The sequence below is a fragment of the Chenopodium album genome, chromosome 21, assembly GCF_948465745.1.
Source record: "Chenopodium album chromosome 21, dcCheAlbu1.1, whole genome shotgun sequence".
NCBI lineage: Eukaryota > Viridiplantae > Streptophyta > Magnoliopsida > Caryophyllales > Amaranthaceae > Chenopodium > Chenopodium album.
The window spans coordinates 2,359,662-2,378,863 of NC_137854.1; the positions used below are offsets into that span (position 1 = coordinate 2,359,662).

Genomic DNA, 19,202 nt, shown 5'->3' on the forward strand with positions numbered 1-19,202 from the left:
AAACTAAACTACTTATTTTAACTGTAGTTAAATGAATTTAATTTTAGTAGAAATTAAATATTTTTGCTGAATATAACTTGTTTGTATTCAACTGAAATGATTTATACTGAACTTAAATTATTTTATTGAATATTATAAATAAAATGATGAAAACACAGTCTTTATTGATTTTTTTTTTAAAGAAAACAAATATATATAATAGTTACCATCACAGTATGAAATAAAATCAACTGAAATTTCTCGTGATTTCAATACTTTGACTGCTTGTATTAAGTGATTCATTATTGATTTTAATCTTCTTAGCTTTTCTAATCTCTGTAATGGTGATGTGTTATTCATTCAACTAAATAACAATGATGCACATATCTATTACAACAAGTAAGGAAGTGTATCATCATAAATTGAATAAAATCAATGTAAAATTCAACAAATTCTTTCAAAAGGAAGTGTATCATCACAAATTGAACAAAAACAATGAAAATCTCCTGTAATCTTTTATTTAGACAAAGTAAATAATGAAGGATAGAGAACACCCATTGAACCAAATACATAAAAGTACAATAAAATTGTAGACATTTTTCAAGATGAAACCTTTTCAAACATCGTAATATCCACATTCAAGACGTGCATGTATGCACCACAGAGTCAGAACGTGTCACATACGCACTACAATCATCGGAGTCAAAATTTTGACTGTAAGGGCCTGTTCATATTTACTGAATTGAGCTGAACTGAACTGAACTGAATTGAAATGAATATTTTATGTGAGAGGAAAATTAAGAGCTGAACTGAACTGAACTAAACTGATTGAAACTGTACTGAACTGAACTGAACTGATTGGAGCTGAACTGAACTGAACTGAAATTAAGTAAATCTGAACAGACCCTAAGTTATAACCTCCCTCGGCCTTAAAGGTTATTATTAACGGTCTTTGCAAACGAGAATCTCACCCTCCCCCCCAATTCTAACGCCACCCACTTTTTCTCTCTTCCTCTGACTCTCTATCCTCAAATACGTCATATTCTAGTCTACATTTTTCTTGTTTTCCAATCAATCCTATCCAATTTCACTTTCACTTCTCTAATTCTATAAATACCGAATTTTAAACCCTAGAAAATTCAATTAGGAATTTTAACAACATCAAATTAATATAAGAAAATGGAGGTGAAGAATGAAAATGGTTCTACTGAGAAATCGTCGGAAATTCCACCTCCGACGAATCCAATGGTTACGCCGATTCTTACAGATCTTTATCAGTTAACTATGGCGTATGCTTATTGGAAAGCTGGCAAACACAATGAACGTGCTGTGTTAGTCTCACTTTACCTTCTTTTATTTTTCTATAATTTTTTAAATCTTGTTTTTTGTTCGTTCAATTCAATAATTTCTCTCTTTAATCATCGATTTTGAAGTATTTTGATTAAATTTATCGACTAATCGAAATAATATACAGGACAATTATTTGAGGAGGATTGATTAATGATCATTTTTGCTGAAAGTACATTGCTGTATAATTGTAAAAATTTATGATTGAATTGTTGTGAAATTGACGAATTTAATAGTTCTGCGTTTTTATGCTGTTGATGAGAATTAATTAATTAATTCAATTTAAGTTGCATGGAATGATGATGAATTTATGTTGAAACGTTTTTTGTTTTGTACTATGAATTGTAGGTTCGATTTATTTTACCGAAGGAGTCCTTTTCATGGTGAGTTTACTGTATTTGCTGGTTTAGAAGAATGCATAAGATTCATCGCGAATTTTAAGTTTACTGAAGAGCATATCGCTTTTGTCCGAGAGGCCTTGCCTGGTACATGCGAGGTAATTGTAATTTGTAACACTTATAGCTTTTATTTTTATTTCTCTCCTATGATATGATTTTCACTGTTAGGAGTTCGGTTGATCGAGTCGAGTTGAGTAGTAAAAGTGCTCTTTTAATTTTACTACTAGTCTACGAGTATTTACTTTTATTTGAATTTGAAACAGTTGTGTTCTTAATTTCATAGGATAGTTTTGTTTAGTTTATAAATGAGGCGTGCTCGAGCTTGTTCATGATTTTTAATTACATTATGAAAAAAGTCTTAATATTTCATCAATTGAAGTTTTAAAGTGATGGAATAATAGAGGGAGAGATATTTGTAAAACATTTAATTCATAGATTGGCATATTAACTATAGAGGTCTGGTTATTTACGATCAGATGAGCTTGAGTTTGTTCTCGGATTCTCATTAGATTATGAAATACGAGTAAGTTTTAACTTTAATTTTTTTTTAAGAAAATGTGACGGAAAATGGTGGGAGAAATATTTGCGGAGCATTAATCCGTATGAAATTTTGGTAGATTTTAACTGCATAAAGACAACATACATTAAATGTAACGTGCTATGTAACGACTTAATTACCGTTGGAATTGTCTATTCTAGATGTTCGTGAAGATATACTAGAGGAGTACAATGGGATTTGATTAGTTCACGTGGCGTATTTACTTAATTAGCTTTTGCTGAGTGTGGTCTTGGACATAATGGTTCATTATAGTTCTGTGCTTGTTAGTTAGATTATTTTTCAGATATTTCCTTGCGCATATGATAACTTTTTTTTTGGTGGGGTCATAGGTACGTAAGAAGAATAATGAAGTTATGCGTTTCTTGTTTCAGTTAGTTAGTTTGACATACATGATTATTATATCTTCAGTCTTGCTCTAGGTTGACCTGTATGGCTAGCAAACAATGAGTACATTTTGTGTAATTTCAGTTGAGTGTATTTAGACCATCTCAAACCTTACAAATGAAATTGTCTCTTGGTTTGAAGTGTATATGAAAAAGTATTAGTTCTCATGGGAATGTATTTTGCTGGAACCTAGTCAAGTTAACACTTCCTAGTGGTGTACATAGGTGAATTTTTTGTGAGATCAAAATTCAGGTTTAGGAGTTAAGACTGACAGCATAGACCTCACATAGTCACATTAATCTATTTACTAGGTCGTAATTCTAGGTGACATAGTTTAAAGTAAATTTGTTTGAAAGAACCGTACGTATTAACACTTTTGTGAGAAAGAGCCTTTAAAAAAAAGTGGGAAATGAGTTTGTTCTTTGTTGTAATTTGGAAAATTGAGGTAGGGAAGTACGAAAAGGGAAAAAGAATGGAAAAAATGGTTTTTTTTTTATGGGGTTACGTGTCATGTGTGAGTCACGTGTTGGTCAATGCTGGAGTTCCAAATTCAAATCTTGGAATCCAACTGTAGCTCCTATTTCACTACTAAATAACAATAAAAGATTCTTTTGCAAAATTTTTCCAAAATTGGTACTTTCTCATAAAAGTGATACCATAAAAGGTGTTTTCTCTCATATTTTCCGTAGTTTAGTAAGGATTTTTCTAACGATCAAGACTTGAGTGCAAAAAGAGTAATAGCTGTTAGTTATGGAAAAAACAATGGAGAAACTTTTCACATGATGTATGAACTTTTTTGTAATTGTTCAATTGGTCTTCTTGTTTCCCTCCCGTTTCTTCAGTCCTCAGTCTGTATGGTCTTCCCTCTTGGTATGCCTGTTTTTATACATATCTTGGTATATGTAGCCATATGCTTACTTTATTAGCCTTTGTTTTTAATGCATGAGTGTTTTTATTTAATGTATATTTCTTGTTGTATATCTTGTAAGCTGCTCATCTTCTGTTTTGATCCTTCAGGAGGGGTTTTTGGATTATCTTCGACAGCTGGATTGTTCAGAAGTTGAAGTCTATGCTATTCCGGAGGGGTCAATCGTTTTTCCAAGGGTACCCCTATTAAGGGTGGAAGGACCAGTTGGCGTAAGTTGTAATCATTCTTTTGTTGTCTATTTCTTGTCTTTTAGCACCATATTTTTCTTGGAGCTTCTTAATTGAGTACAGTGCTTCTATTTTATCAGGTGGCCCAACTGCTAGAAACAACTCTTGTCAACCTTGTCAATTTTGCGTCATTGGTGGCTACCAATGCTGCAAGGCACCGGATTGTAGCTGGAAATTCCAAATTACTACTTGAGTTTGGTCTTAGAAGGGCGCAGGTCTTACTTTTGTGTATCTTGCTATCAGTAATGTTTTATAATTTAACTCTTTTGCTTGCCCATATTAAATCTAAAATCTGTCTTACTGCACTATAGGGCCCTGATGGAGGAATTAGTGCATCAAAATATTGCTATATGGGTGGCTTTGACGCGACAAGGTAAACTCTGTAAATGGCAGATTTTTGAGTTTCTAATTGGTGTATGCTTCTCAATTGCATGTCCATGTTCATGGTCATAGTAAGAGATTTTAAAAATATGGAAGGCCTAGTATACAACTGTGTCTCAGGCTTTTAGCGTGCCTTGGATACAACTGAAATTCAGTTGCACAGTTTATGTCAAACAGATTGTATATTAACTATTAAAAAAAGAAAAAGAGTTAATTTACTTCTCGGGTTACAGCTCTCAAGCATTTGGTGATTTTGTTGAATCACTATCATTGCTTTTTTGCTTGGCTAATATTGTAACACTTTTTTTTTTTTTGTTTTTTGGATAAAAAATTTTGCTTTTAAAAATAGTTGCATATTTGGGCTGTGTGTGTGTTAACTAAACTACTTTTCTAACTCTTTTGTACAGCAATGTTGCAGCTGGAAAATTGTTTGGAATCCCGCTCAAGGGAACACATTCACATGCCTTTGTTAGCTCATTTATGGTGAGAGATGTGCTTAATATTTTTATCTTTACACTTCTTCATACTTTATCTTTTATAACTCTATATAGTACACTATGTCACTATGTAATATACACTTTACTAATTGGACCCTTCCATTAACCTCAAGTACCAATGCCGGAATCTTGACTCTTCAACATGATACTCCTGGTAATTTACCCATACTAGTACCTAAGTCCGAGTAAATAAGATTGATGCAATGTAAATGGTGAAATTTAAAAGATGGGATAGGTGATATCATGCCATATTTTGCACTCTTACACTTTCAAATGAAAATTGTTCTGTTACTAAAGTTGTTTGGGAAGCTTAACAAATGTAAATGAAGGATCATTGGAGTCATAAAACTTGGTATTGCAAAGGAATATGATAAAAATTCACAAAAATAAATGCTTCCTTTAATTCAGTCATTTAGCACATTGCATATGGGCCGGGAATCAACTGGTTCATGTAGCATCATCTGATTTAGATAGGCGTCTCAAAGACTAACTAAATTATTCTGGAGGTGACATGTCAAGAAATTTACAGTCATTCCATTCATATAACTTAGGTTACATGCTATAGAACTTGTTAGTAGCATTTACAAATTTCAAATACTATATTATATGAGGGTTTTTCCTAAAGGATGCTCTAGGTGAGGGCTTAATTTAAAAAAGAACCTTGTCTTCATGTAATCTTAGAAAGTGCTTGTGGACTCTGACATGGTCTATTTTCAGTTTCTGCTTCTTTAGATACTATGTAAACAAAATCAGTTTATGTGTATAAGAGCTGCAAAGTTTAAAATCTGGAAACACAGTGTATCATTTACTATACCAGGGGCATCTGGTTGTTTCTGTTTGACACTGGCCAAAAATGATGAAAAAATGTTCTGCTTTTGACTAAATATTTTGATACGCAGAGTCCTGACGAAATTGTGGAGAAATCGCTCAAAAGTGCTGATGGCTCAACTTCTTGTGAGGATTTTGTCAATCTGGTTCAGACATGGTTAAACAAAATTCAGGTTCTTGCGTTTAGCCTCCCCAAAGTGTTTTATATTGTCCTTATAACCATAGTTTTTAATTTTTTTTATATTTTTATTTTTATTTTTTTTATATAAAAAAAAATTGCCTCTTTCTGTATGATATTTTGACATTCACAGTAATTAGTAAGAATTTCATTTGTAAAAGTAAAACCCAACACTGTATAATCAATATGGCAGTTTCAGGGATAGGATGGGTATGATAGCTCTAGCTTGGATTAGCAATCTTCTGTTTGAATTTTATTCTTAACGTATTGTAGACTTTGTACTGTCTGAAAAGTTTTAGGATATGTGTTCTTTTGCTTGGTTACTGCTGTTTTTGATAGCGGCAAGATAATTTTATATAAACTGACCTCCAATTTCTCAATTGAGGCACCAGAATAAGAAGATAACCTATATATTTGTCCCAAGTCCCAACACTCCCACCCCAACCAAAAAAAGGATAAAGAGAGGAAGATTATATCAAATAAACTAGTATTAACCAAAGGGAAGAGCCCCTTTTCACTGCTTAAATTTTGCCATGCCCTCAAATATGTTACTTGGCGAACAGTCATGAGCACTTCCAAATTCCAAGCCATCCTGATATTTCAATCAAAAGAATACTTCCTGTTTGTGTCCATATTCATTCTTTTACTTTAAAAACTGTTTGTAGATTAGGAGTTTAGACCATAAATAAGAAGGGGTGAACCATTGAAGTTTGAAGGTTTTTTTTTTTGTTTTTTGTTTTTTCCCTTCCCGCCTTTGGAAGTGGATGTTCATCATCCTGGTTGCTTTGTGAACATGCTAGTAATGGTATTTATTAATTCAAGATGAAATGAAGTTGCAGAATTGAGTATGGAATATCCGATGATCTTACTAATCAATTGAATAACTTTGTGTCGTACAAATGTCCAAGATCAAGTGATGGCTGGTTAGATGGTTTCATCCTCCATTTATGACTTGACCTGTTGTGTCTTATGTTGTCAACTTCATCTTTATCAGACATAGTGTACTTACATTAACTTCTCCGCTTGCTTTTTCAGAGGACGAAAGTTTTGGCTGGTGGCTTTGGTGATACCAATTTAAGCGAGTTAGCTGCTTTTACCTCCTATGCCCTGGCATTCCCTGATAATTTTTTGGCCCTAGTGGACACATACGATGTAAGTGTCACTAATTCTTACTGTGATAGGTTCATCTGTATTAAACACTTTACTTTATATGACCGTATGAGCTTTTCAATTCTTGTATACATGTGTAGTGATGTAGTATTATGTTGCTTTTCTTCATAGTTTTACTCTAATAAATAATTATTGATAGAAGGTAAACTTTGTGGCAAAGTGGTCATTGTCTTCTTCCTTATGTCACAAACCACACTATATTTTTTATCATTATGTTTTGTTTCCCTACTTTTTAAGAATTCAATCTAGGCTCATAGTCAAAAGATTCTTTTTTTGCTAACCTCATGTCTCTTCTTCATTATTTATTAGAATGAATCTGGGAAAAAAAATGTAAACTTCTCTATATTGTCTGTCTTTTGTGATATGGGTTTAGTTTTTGCGAAAATTAGATTTGATCTAATGCTTTAAGTAGTCAACAATAAAACATGCTTAGCGGCTTAGCCTAGAGCTGTCAAAAACTGACCCGACCCAAGAACTCGACCTGAACACAACCTGCACCCGGATAATGGGGTAAAACTAGTGACCACCATATGTTAACTGACAACCATTTTGATCTAATACTTTTTGACCTGAACCCAAACCTGATTTGGACTTGAGAGTAACCGTCAACCGATTTAATCCGAACCAACAACAATCTGTACCCGAACTAGTTACCGACCCAATTAGAACCTGTATTCGACTCATGGAAGGTTTAATAAAATTTATATGCCTTTTGATCAACTTATATACTAGTATAAATCTGTAAACCCACAATCCAACATATATTCGAAAAGGCTAATGACCCACAATAAACTCAATTGAAATTGACCCAACCCGAACTTGAACCCAATATGAGGCTAGATGGACCCTACATAACCAGATCCTAATTTAACTCGAGACATGATTTGACCCAACCCAAATCCGACTTGAATACCCGAATCGACAACTCTACTATAATACACGAAATCGGGAGCTGGTGTTGGAATTTCACGGAACACTACGGGATGAATCCCGGGATCATATAATATTGTGTGGAACCATATATGAGCTTATAGCCAATAGAAGAGGCATGTACAAAAATGGGTAAAATGACCATTTAAAGGCAAATTGGATGGTTTCACCCACCCAATTAAACTCTCGGAGGGTATTAGGAACCATGGTAACATCTTGGCAATTTTTATTTCCGGGCGAAAAAAGGTCATTACAAAATTAAAGGCTATATAATCAACAATTTTTGAGGAATTTTTGAGATTTCGAGGCCCGGTGGCGAAAAGTATTTAGACCTTAAAGCTGTCAAAAATTGACACGACCCGATGACCCGACCTTAACCAACAATGATCTAAACCCAACCTGTACTCGAACAATGGGGTGGATTATAGCCTTCAATTTTGCCACATTTTGCCATCGGGCCCCAAAACCTCAAAATTTCCTTAAAAAACGTGGATTAAAGTTTTCTATTTTGTAATTTTTTGAACTTTTTTCGCCCGGATATAAAAATTGCCGTGATGTTTACCATGGTGCTTAACACCCTCCAAAAGTCCAATTGGGTCGGTAGAACCATCCAATATGTCATTAAACGGTAATTTTACCCGTTCACAACTTGAAGTGATTTCGTAAAATCAAGCCTACCACGGACGTTTATGACAACGTATAATGATCATATGTGGTTTCAAACGGGATTATATGACCCCGAGATGTATCCCTTAGGGTCTCAAGGCTTTTCGCCACCTGGCCCCGAAACCTTAAAATTTCCTCAAAAAGCGTGGATTATAGCCTTCAATTTTGTAATTTTGACCTTTTTTCGCCAGAACTAAAAATTGCCAAGATGTTTACCATGGTCCCTAATATCCTCCGGGAGTACAATTGGGTCGGTGGAACCATCCAATATGCCCTTAAACGGTCATTTTACTCGTTAACAATTTGCAGTAATTTCGTAAACTAAAGCCTACCACGGACGTTTATGACAACATATATTGATCATATATGGTTTTAAACGACATTATATGACCCCGCGATATATCCCTTAGGGTTTCAAGGTTTTTTTTTGCCACCGGGCCCCAACCCTCAATTTTTCCTCAAAAAGCGTGGATTGTAGCCTTTAATTTTGTAATTTTTTGACCTTTTTCCGCCTGAAAATAAAAATTGTCGAGACGTTTACAATGGTCCCTAATACCCTCCGGAAGTCCAATTGGGTCGGTGGTATCATCCAATATACCCTTAAACGGTCATTTTATACGTTCGCAACTTGCACCGATTTCGTAAACTCAAGCCTACCACGGACGTTTATGACAACATATAATGATCATATATGGTTTCAAACGGTATTATATGACCCCGAGATGTATCTCTTAGGGTTTCAAGGCTTTTCGCCACCGGGCCCAAAACCTTAAAATTTCCTTAGTAAGTGTGGAATATAGACATTAATTTTGTAATTTTTCCATCTTTTTTCGCCTGAAAATAAAAATTTTCGAGATGTTTACCATGGTCCCTAACACCTTTTGGGAGTCCAATTGGGTCGGTGGAACCATCCAAATATGTCCTTAGATGGTCATTTTACCCGTTCACAACTTGCAGTGGTTTTAGAATCTCGAGCCTACAACGTTCGTTTATAACAAACATATAATGATCACATATGGTTTCAAACGGCATTATATGACACCGAGATAAATCCCCTAAAGTCTTAACACTTTCCGCCACCGGGCCCAAAACCTCAAAATTTTCTCAATAAGTATGGATTATAGTCTTCAATTTTGTGATTTTTTGACTTTTTTTCGTTCGGAAATAAAAATTGCCCATACGTTTACCATGGTCCCTAATACCCTCCGGAAATCCAATTGGGTCGGTGGTATCATTCAATATAACCTTAAACGGTCATTTTACCCGTTCGCAATTTGCATCGATTTTGTAAACTCAAGCCTACCACGGACGTTTATGACAACATATAACGATCATATATGGTTTCAAACGGCATTATATGACCCCAATATGTATCCCGTATTGCATCAAGGCTTTTCGCCACAGGGCCCTTAAATCTCAAAATTTCCTCAAAAAGCGTGGATTATAGCCTTCAATTTTGTAATTTTTTTGACATTTTTACGCCCGGAAATAAAAATTGCTTAGATGAATACTATGATCCCTAATACCTTTCGGGAGTCCAATTGGGTCGGTGGAACCATCCAATATGCCCTTAAACGGTCATTTTACCCGTTCACAACTTGTAGTGATTTCGTAAACTCAAGCCTACAACGTACGTTTATGACAACATATAATGATCATATATGGTTTCAAATGGCATTATATGACACCAAGATGTATCTCTTAGGGTCTCAAGGCTTTTCGCCGCTGGCCCCTCAACCTCAAAATTTCCTCAAACGATTATAGCCTACAATTTTGTAATTTTTTTAACGTTTTTTCGACCGGAAATAAAAATTGCCGAGATGTTTACCATGGTCCCTAATATCTTTCGAGATTCCAATTGGGTCGGTGGAACTATCCAAATATGCCCATAAATGGAAATTTTATCCGTTCACAACTTGCAGTGATTTCGTAAACTTGAGCCTATCACGCATGTTTATGACAAACATATAATGATCATATATTGTTTGAAACAACATTACATGACACCGAGATATATCCCCTAGATTGTTAACACTTTTCGCCACCGAGCCCCAAAACCTCAAAATTTCCTCAAAAAAGCGTGGATTATAGCCTTTAATTTTGTAATTTTTTGACTTTTTTCACCCGAAAATAAAAATTGCCGAGATGTTTACCGTGGTCCCTAATACCATCCGGGAGTCCAATTGGGTGGGTGGAATCATACAATATGCCCTTAAACAGTCAGTTTACCCGTTCACAACTTCCAATGAGTTCGTAAACTCAATGTTACCACGGACGTTTATGACAACATATAATGATCATATGTGATTCCAAACGACATTATTTGACCCCGAGATGTATCCCTTAGGGTCTCAAGGCTTTTCGCCACAGGCCTCCGAAACCTCAAAATATCATCAAAAAGCGTGGATTATAGCCTTCAATTTTGAAATTTTTAACCTTTTTTCGCTCGGAAATAAAAATTGCCGAGATGTTTACCATGGTCCCTATTACTCTCCGGGAGTCTAATTGGGTCGGTGGAATCAACCAATATAACCTGAAACGGTCATTTTACCCGTTCGCAACTTGCACCGATTTCGTAAACTCAAGCCTTACACGGACGTTTATGACAACATATAATGATCATATATGGTTTCAAACGACATTATTTGACCCCGAAATGTATCCCTTTGGGTCTCAAGGCTTTTCGCCACCGGCCGTCGAAACCTCAAAATATCATCAAAAAGCGTGGATTATAGCCTTTAATTTTGAAATTTTTTAACCTTTATTCAGCCGGAAATAAAAATTACCGAGATGTTTACCATGGTCCCTGATACCCTTCAGGAGTCAAATTGGGTCTGTGCAACCATCTAATATAACCTGAAAACGGTCATTTTACCCGTTCGCATCTTGCACCGATTTGGTAAACTCAAGCCTACCACGGAAGTTTATGACAGCATATAATGATCATATATAGTTTTAAACGGCATTATATGACCCCGAGAAGTATCCCTTAGGGTCTCCAGGCTTTCGCCACCAGGCGCCGAAACCTCAAAATTTCATCAAAAATCGTGGATTATAGCCTTCAATTTTTAATTTTTTGACCTTTATTTGTCCGGAAATAAAAATTGCCGAGATATTTACCGTGATCTGTCATACCCTCCGGGAGTCCAATTAGGTCGGTGGAATCATCCAATATGCCCTTAATACCCTCCGGGAGTCCAATTGGGTCGGTGGAACCATCCAATATGCCCTTAAATGGTCATTTTTCTCGTTCGCAACTTGCACTGATTTCGTAAACTCAAGCCTACCACGGACGTCTATGACAGCATATAATGATCCTATATGGTTTCAAACAGCATTATATGACCATGAGATGTATCTCTTAGGGTTTTAAGGCTTTTCGCCACCGGACCCTTAAACCTCAAAATTTTCTCAAAAAGCGTGGATTATATCCTTCAATTTTGTAATTTTTCGATATTTTTTCGCCCGGAAATAATAATTGTCGAGATTTTTACCATGGTCCTTAATACCTTTCGGGAGTCTAATTGGGTCGATGGAACCATCTAAATATGTCTTTAAACGGTCAATTTACCCTTTCACAACTTGCAGTGATTTCGTAAACTCGAACCTTCCACGTACGTTTATGACAAACATATGATGATTATATATGGTTTCAAACGGCATTATATGTCCCCGAGATGTATCTCATAAGGTCTCAAGGCTTTGGGCTCTAAACCTCAAAATTTTCTCAAAAAGCGTGGATTATAGCGTTCAATTTTGTAATTTTTTGACCTTTTTTGCCTCGAAATTAATATTGCCGAGATGTTGACTATGGTCCCTAATACCTTTCGGGTGTCCAATTTGGTCGGTGGAACCATCTAAATATGCCCTTAAACAGTCATTTTACCCGTTCACAACTTGTAGTGATTTCGTAAACTCGAGTCTACCCCGTACGTTTATGACAAACATATAATGATCATATATGGTTTCAAATGGCGTTATATGATACCGAGATATATCCCCTAGAGTCTTAACAATTTTTGCCACCGGGCCCAAAACTCAAAATTTCCTCTAAAAAGCATGGATTATAACCTTGAATTTTGTAATCTTTTGACTTTTTTCCGCTCGGAAATAAAAATTGGCGAGATGTTTACCATGGTCCCTAATACCCTCCGGGAGTCCAATTGGGTCGGTGGAACCATCCAATATGCCGTTAAACGGTCATTTTACCCATTCACAACTTGCATCGAATTCGTAAACTCAAGCATACCACGGATGTTTATGACAACATATAATGATCATATGTGGTTTCAAACTGGATTATATGACCCCGAGATGTATCCCTTAGGGTCTCAAGGCTTTTCGCCACCGGGCCCCAAAACCTTAAACTTTCCTCAAAAAGCGTGGATTATAGCCTTCAATTTTGTAAGTTTTGACCTTTTTTCGCCCAGAACTAAAAGTTGCCAAGATGTTTATCATGGTCCCTAATATCCTCCGGCAGTACAATTTGGTCGGTGGAACCATCCAATATGCCCTTAAATGATCATTTTACCCGTTAACAATTTGCAGTAATTTCGTAAACTCAAGCCTACCACGGGACATTTATGACAACATATATTGATCATATATGGTTTCAAACGACCATTATATGACCCCGCGATATATCCCTTAAGGTTTCAAGGTTTTTTTTGTCATCGGGCCCCAAACCTCAATTTTTCCTCAAAAAGCATGGATTATAGCCTTCAATTTTGTAATTTTTTTTTACTTTTTTTCGCCCGAAAATAAAAATTGTCGAGATGTTAACTATGGTCCTTAATACCCTCCAAGAGTCCAATTGGGTTGGTGGAACCATCCAATATGCCCTTAAATGGTCATTTTATGCATTCACACCTTGAAGTGATTTCGTAAACTCAAGCCTACCACGGACGTTTATGACAGCATGTAATGATTATATGTGGTTTCAAACGGAAGTATGACCCCGAGATGAATCCCTTAGGATCTCAAGGTTTTTCGCCACCGGGCCCCAAGACCTCAAAATTCCTCAAAAAGCGTGGATTATAGCCTTCAGTTTTGTAATTTTTGCCCTTTTTTTTGCAAGAAATAAAAATTGCCGAGATGTTTACCATGTTCCCTAATATCCTCCGGGAGTCAAATTAGGTCGGTGGAATCATCCAATAGGCACTTAAACGGTCATTTTACCCGTTCACAACTTGCAATGATTTCGTAAACTCAAGCCTACCACGGACGTTTATGACAACATACAATGATCATATATGGTTTCATACGGCATTATATAACTCCGAGATGTATCCCTTAGGGTTTCAAAGCTTTTCGCCACCGGGATCTGAAACCTTAAAATTTTCTAAAAATCGTGCATTATAGGCTTCTCTTTTGTAATTTTTTGACCTTTTTTCGCCCGGAAATAAAAATTGCCGAGATGTTTACCATGGTCCATAATACCCTCCGAATGTCCAATTGGGTCGGTGAAACCATCCAATATGCCCTTAAATGGACATTTTACCCGTTCACAACTAGCACTGATTTCATAAACTCAAGTTTACCACGTTCGTTTATGAGAACATATAATGATCATATATGGTTTCAAATGGCATTATATGACCTCGAGATATATCCCTTGGGGTCTCAACACCTTTTGCCACTGGGCCCTGTGGATTATAGCTAGAGTTGTCAAAAACTGACCCGACCCGAGAACCCGACCTTAACGGACAAAGATCTGAACCCAGCGTGTAGTCGAACAATGGGGTGAAACTAGTGACCTGTAACCTGACTTGAACCTAACCTGATCTTAACCGAAAACCCATTTGATCCAATACTTTATGACTTGAACACGAATCTGCCCTTAACCTGATGGTAACCGTCAATCGATTTAATCCGACACGAAAACAATCCGAACCTGAACTAATACCCGACCCGATTAAAACATGAACCCGAGTCATGGAAGGTTTAATAAAATTTTATATACCTTTTATTCAGCTTATATATTGGTATAATTTTGTAAACCCTCAATCCGATTTAATAAAAGATTTTGTTCAGCTTATATAACTTTTGTTCTCTATTACTCGTATATAGGTTTAATAAAATCTTGATGATGCTTGCAAGTTATGGAAGGCGTAATTATAGAGTTCAACTTGGCCACATCAATATTTATTAGAATTGAACTTGAATTAGAACCCGACTCAACACTAACCCGAACCCGAATGTACCATCTTGTTAACCCATCCAAACCTGACTCAACACAACCCGAACCTGAAATTGAAACCGATGTGATTTTAACTCGAATTGAACCCGACCTATATTCGAAAAGGTGAACGACCTGTTAACTTGAACTGAAATTAACCCAACCTGATCTGAAGCTTGATTGACCCGACATAACCTGATCTTGATTTAACCCAAGACCTAATTTGACCCGACCCAAACCCGAGCTTCAATACCCGAATTGACAGCTCTAGCTTAGCCCATACAATTCATTATTGTGACAGATCTTTATTTTTAATTATTTAAATATCTTTTTTGGGTAGTTTTCAACTCTAGGTTTTTTCACTCTTTGCAGCCAAATATGCCTGTTTGGAGGCTCTTTTGGTTGATAGCAGTAGCTACTTTGATGGTCAAGCGTTCATATAGCAATTCTTCAAACGATTAGTTTTGTTTCGATCTCGCCCAAAAGTCAATATGTTTTACCTTATAATATCAAAATCTTTAAAATTCTACTCTGCTTAACTGCACTTTCATTTGTGCATTTGTTCAGTGTTAAGTTAGGGAGAGGAGCATTCTTTTATTCTGTTCTCAAATTTTCTTGGCCCTGAATCCTAAGTAGTTGAAATGTTTATCATGTAGTTTAGATATTTATATAGGAAAGGGACTTGTGATGTTATATACTTTCTTTAATTACAATTCATGTGGTTTCAATGTTTCATGTGTTACTTTGTTATTCAAAGCTGGAGGTTGTGTACCCTATTTCTGGTATTCTCTTTTACTTATCATAGCCATCACTACTGTTTATTTATCACTATATCGTGGAAATCATTAATTGGTGAAACTAATTTTTTACCAGGTTCTAAGGAGCGGTATTCCAAACTTCTGTGCAGTTGCTTTGGCTCTCAGAGATTTAGGGTATGGATGATTTATGAATACATAATTTAGTTGATCATACTTTTCCATCATTCCATCTACATGAGAGTGCATTATATTAGTGTGAAATAAACAATTGCATTTTGCAAACGAAGATGGTCTATTATTAAAGTCTAATGATGCTGATACAATACAGATTTAAATTGGCCAATTTGATTTGGAGTATAGTGGTTGCTGTGACTGATGATGAGTGTGTCCTTGTAAATAATTGCTCAAGATTGGACAAATGGATTGTGGCAACAGAAATTCGTCGTACTTCTCAAAAGATAAATGTGAATTGCAGTAGGAATAGGATCGTTATTATTATAGTAAAACAAAATATTCAGTACTACCCTTGAGAGTTAATAAAATATATTTCCATGTAAAAAAGGGATCATAATACTATAATAAGCTCAGGATTTTTTGTATTCCCCTATATACTTGGTAATTACCTATGATATATAAGACACGTTTGGAGCTTTTAAAAAGAAATTTTGTTTAAGATTTTAGGGAACCATAACATCACAGTGGTAACTTTTATTTCATACTTTTTTGGCGCATTATTTATATGCTTTTTCTGCATTCAGTTTGCTTGGTTGATTAGGATGATACATCTTCTACATCCTTTACTTGAGATAGATTTGAGAGCTATTGTGCTCTCGGAAATCAGAATCATTTTTTAAAAGTTAATACGTAACAACCTGTCTCCTCTGTTTGTAGAGAACTTGAGTATATGACATGTTGATTCTTGAAAACTATGATCGTTTCCTCAACATCATTATCCATGATATGATTTTCAGGTACAAGGCCATGGGCATTAGATTGGACTCTGGTGACCTGGCATATTTGTCTTGTGAGGCCCGTAAGTTTTTTCAGGTGATTGAGAAAGAATTTGGAGTTCCAGATTTTGGAAAGATGAGTATTACTGCTAGCAACGATCTCAATGAGGAAACCTTGGATCATTTGAACAAACAGGTGATTATAAATATTACTGTTGTACTCCATATTATCTCTTGCCTGTTGCTGCTATTTAGCGTTGCTAAAATTTCAAGTAAATTTATAGCTACAAAGGTTTGTAAAAAGAAAAAAACTCACTGAAATGTATGATTTTCTTACCGATTTGAAGTAATGAGATCCTGTTATATTATGTCCTGTAGAATCTGATTTCTTGCAAGGTAGAAACAGGAATTACTCTTGAAGTGTGTATGAATCTATACCAAAAATTTGTCCATAGGGAAGAGAAGATTTGAAAATATATTAACTAACCCCTTGGTGTAGATTATTTCACAATTTTTTATTGAACATCCAATTACAAACTTAGGACAATTTCATACCTGACACATTGACAGAGTTGGTCTTGGAAGACAATATATATATATTATATATATATATATATATTCTGTGCTACATTCTATTTGTTCTTGCTCAAATAGTTCTTTTTTCTATTATCCTAATCTGAGAAACATATAATGTGATTTTACGCTATCTTGGCCTCTCAAGTCTCTGCTGTTGCAGAAGTAGGTTTTAATAAGTTAATGCATTCCACGATCTTAGGGTGCTATAAGGTAGGAACCTCACTGAGGGTACAGGGTCCTATAATCTTCAGGTGCATTTGCCATAGCCTCTTTTGAATCTTCCTAACTTCTTTCTGCTTCTAGAATGTGTCAGGTCTGCTTGCATTTTCTATGGTTGATTGAATACCTCATTATTGATTTTGAGTCCTTTGAAAACCTTCCTGACCCTGTAATTAAAAAAGGGCATACAGGTTTTTAGCCTTCTTCCTATTAAAAGTTGTTGGAGTCATCTCTTCACAAAGCTATTGCTTTTTATTATTTGTCTAACACTGAAAACGCTGCAATATTTTACTCTTTTTTCCTTCTGTTTTTAATTGGATCAATTTCGCATAGACAGGGTCATCAAGTTGATGCATTTGGAATAGGAACCTATCTTGTTACATGCTATGCTCAAGCTGCATTAGGTTGTGTCTTCAAGCTTGTTGAGATTAATAACCAGCCCCGTATGAAGTTATCTGAAGATGTTTCCAAGGTAGGTTTGTGCTTTCTACTAATTTTGGGGATGAAATGTTATTTTTGAGAGGCTTTGTAATTCTTTTTTGTATGTATTATCTAGGTATCCATTCCTTGTAAAAAACAATGTTACAGATTGTACGGGAAAGAAGGATACCCGTTAGTAGATTTGATGATAGGAGAAAATGAACCTGCTCCAAAGGTATGAAGTGACTGATAAGGAACCAAATCTCTCTCTCTCTCTCTCTCTCTCTCTCTCTCTCTCTCTCTCTCTCTCTCTCTCTCTCTCTCTCTCTCTCTCGGGATCATTTTTTGTTTAACTATGCATGTAACTTGAAGTTAATGACCTATTACTCAAGGAACAATTTATTGATGCATCACCTTCACATCTTTCAGTAAACATCACTGCTAACCTTTGGTTTGTGAAAGCATTATAAAACTTGCTGATTATGCCATTTTTTATTGGAAACATTGAGATCTTATTGAGTCAGCCTTTAGATGGCCTTTCCCTGGCCACTACGTAGCTTTTTATGGAGTGGAAGAACTAAATAAATATGTGAAAGCTTCCAATTTTAATGTATACCCTGAGTGAGAAGTAATCAAATCTGTGCTTTGGCTGACAGGTGGGAGAGAGAATTCTCTGCCGTCATCCATTCAATGAGTCCAAAAGAGCTTATGTAGTGCCCCAGCGTGTCGAGGAGCTATTGAAATGTTACTGGAGAGGTAGCTCAGGTGAGCTTCCAGTCTGTTCCTCTTCATCATATGCAATCATTTGTGATCTATCTGAACTAAGTGTTCCTTTGCTACACATAGCATTTTTACAATTCAAGAACAAGGACTGTATATGCATTTATGAAATGCTCTTATTTTCTCATGGATCACGTGATAGTAATTACATTTGTATCCAGAGAGTGGGCTTCATTGTGCTAACCTTAGTTGCCTGAAAGTTTTTTAAATGTTTTTTGTTTTATGCAGCAAAAACAAGAGAAGATATGTTACCTCTGAAGGACATCAGAGACCGGTGCATAAGACAGCTGGAGAAAATGCGCCCTGACCACATGAGGAGATTGAATCCTACTCCATACAAGGTAGCTTTGACATCCTTTATTTTCTTGTATGATTCGAGAGTTCATTGACAGTTGTAATATACTGATGTTTGTGCTTTTGGATGCAGGTGAGTGTAAGTGCAAAGCTGTATGACTTCATTCATTTCTTATGGCTAAATGAAGCACCTGTTGGTGAATTACAATGAAGTTGCTTCAAGGCTAGGCGAATTTATGCATCGTGGTACAGGAGACAGAGTAGCAATCATTTAAAAATAGGAGTATTGTGCCAAATGCAAAGAAACTCAATTCATGTGTACATTTTAAGTTATAGTTGCTTTTTTCGGATAGTTTTTCCAACTATATATATTATCTTTCAGTTAATTTTATAGTTGTTTACTTCTTCCCTCATTTTTTTAGCATGTTGCTAGAAATTTTGTTTCCTTTAGTATCTTTTCAGATTTAGAGTAATAATATTATTTTTTGCTTGGTCAACCAATGGAATTATTATGAATTACCGTATACTGTTTATGCTATTTCTTCTGTTTATGCT

General features: G+C 35.6%; 1 protein-coding gene across 1 annotated transcript; it reads left to right on the plus strand.

Moving 5' to 3' along the window:
- The first annotated feature begins 946 nt into the window (after positions 1–946).
- Positions 947–19,143, plus strand: LOC145600205 (nicotinate phosphoribosyltransferase 2-like). The gene is made up of 15 exons (XM_081656109.1): positions 947–1,310; positions 1,675–1,822; positions 3,685–3,804; positions 3,903–4,037; positions 4,134–4,195; positions 4,611–4,686; positions 5,600–5,701; positions 6,742–6,858; positions 15,524–15,582; positions 16,380–16,554; positions 17,491–17,625; positions 17,710–17,808; positions 18,230–18,338; positions 18,582–18,694; positions 18,781–19,143. Exons 1-15 carry the CDS (start codon positions 1,159–1,161, stop codon positions 18,856–18,858), a joined length of 1,680 nt encoding a protein of 559 aa, XP_081512235.1. The 5' UTR covers positions 947–1,158; the 3' UTR covers positions 18,859–19,143.
- Positions 19,144–19,202: the final 59 nt, after the last annotated feature.

Excerpts from the sequence above, each read along its gene's own strand:
- LOC145600205 (XM_081656109.1), top strand. The coding sequence starts at position 1,159 with ATGGAGGTGAAGAATGAAAATGGTTCTACTGAGAAATCGTCGGAAATT. Across the intron at positions 4,687-5,599 it reads CCTTTGTTAGCTCATTTATG|AGTCCTGACGAAATTGTGGA; the intron begins GTGAGAGATGTG and ends TTTGATACGCAG. Across the intron at positions 17,626-17,709 it reads TATCTGAAGATGTTTCCAAG|GTATCCATTCCTTGTAAAAA; the intron begins GTAGGTTTGTGC and ends TGTATTATCTAG.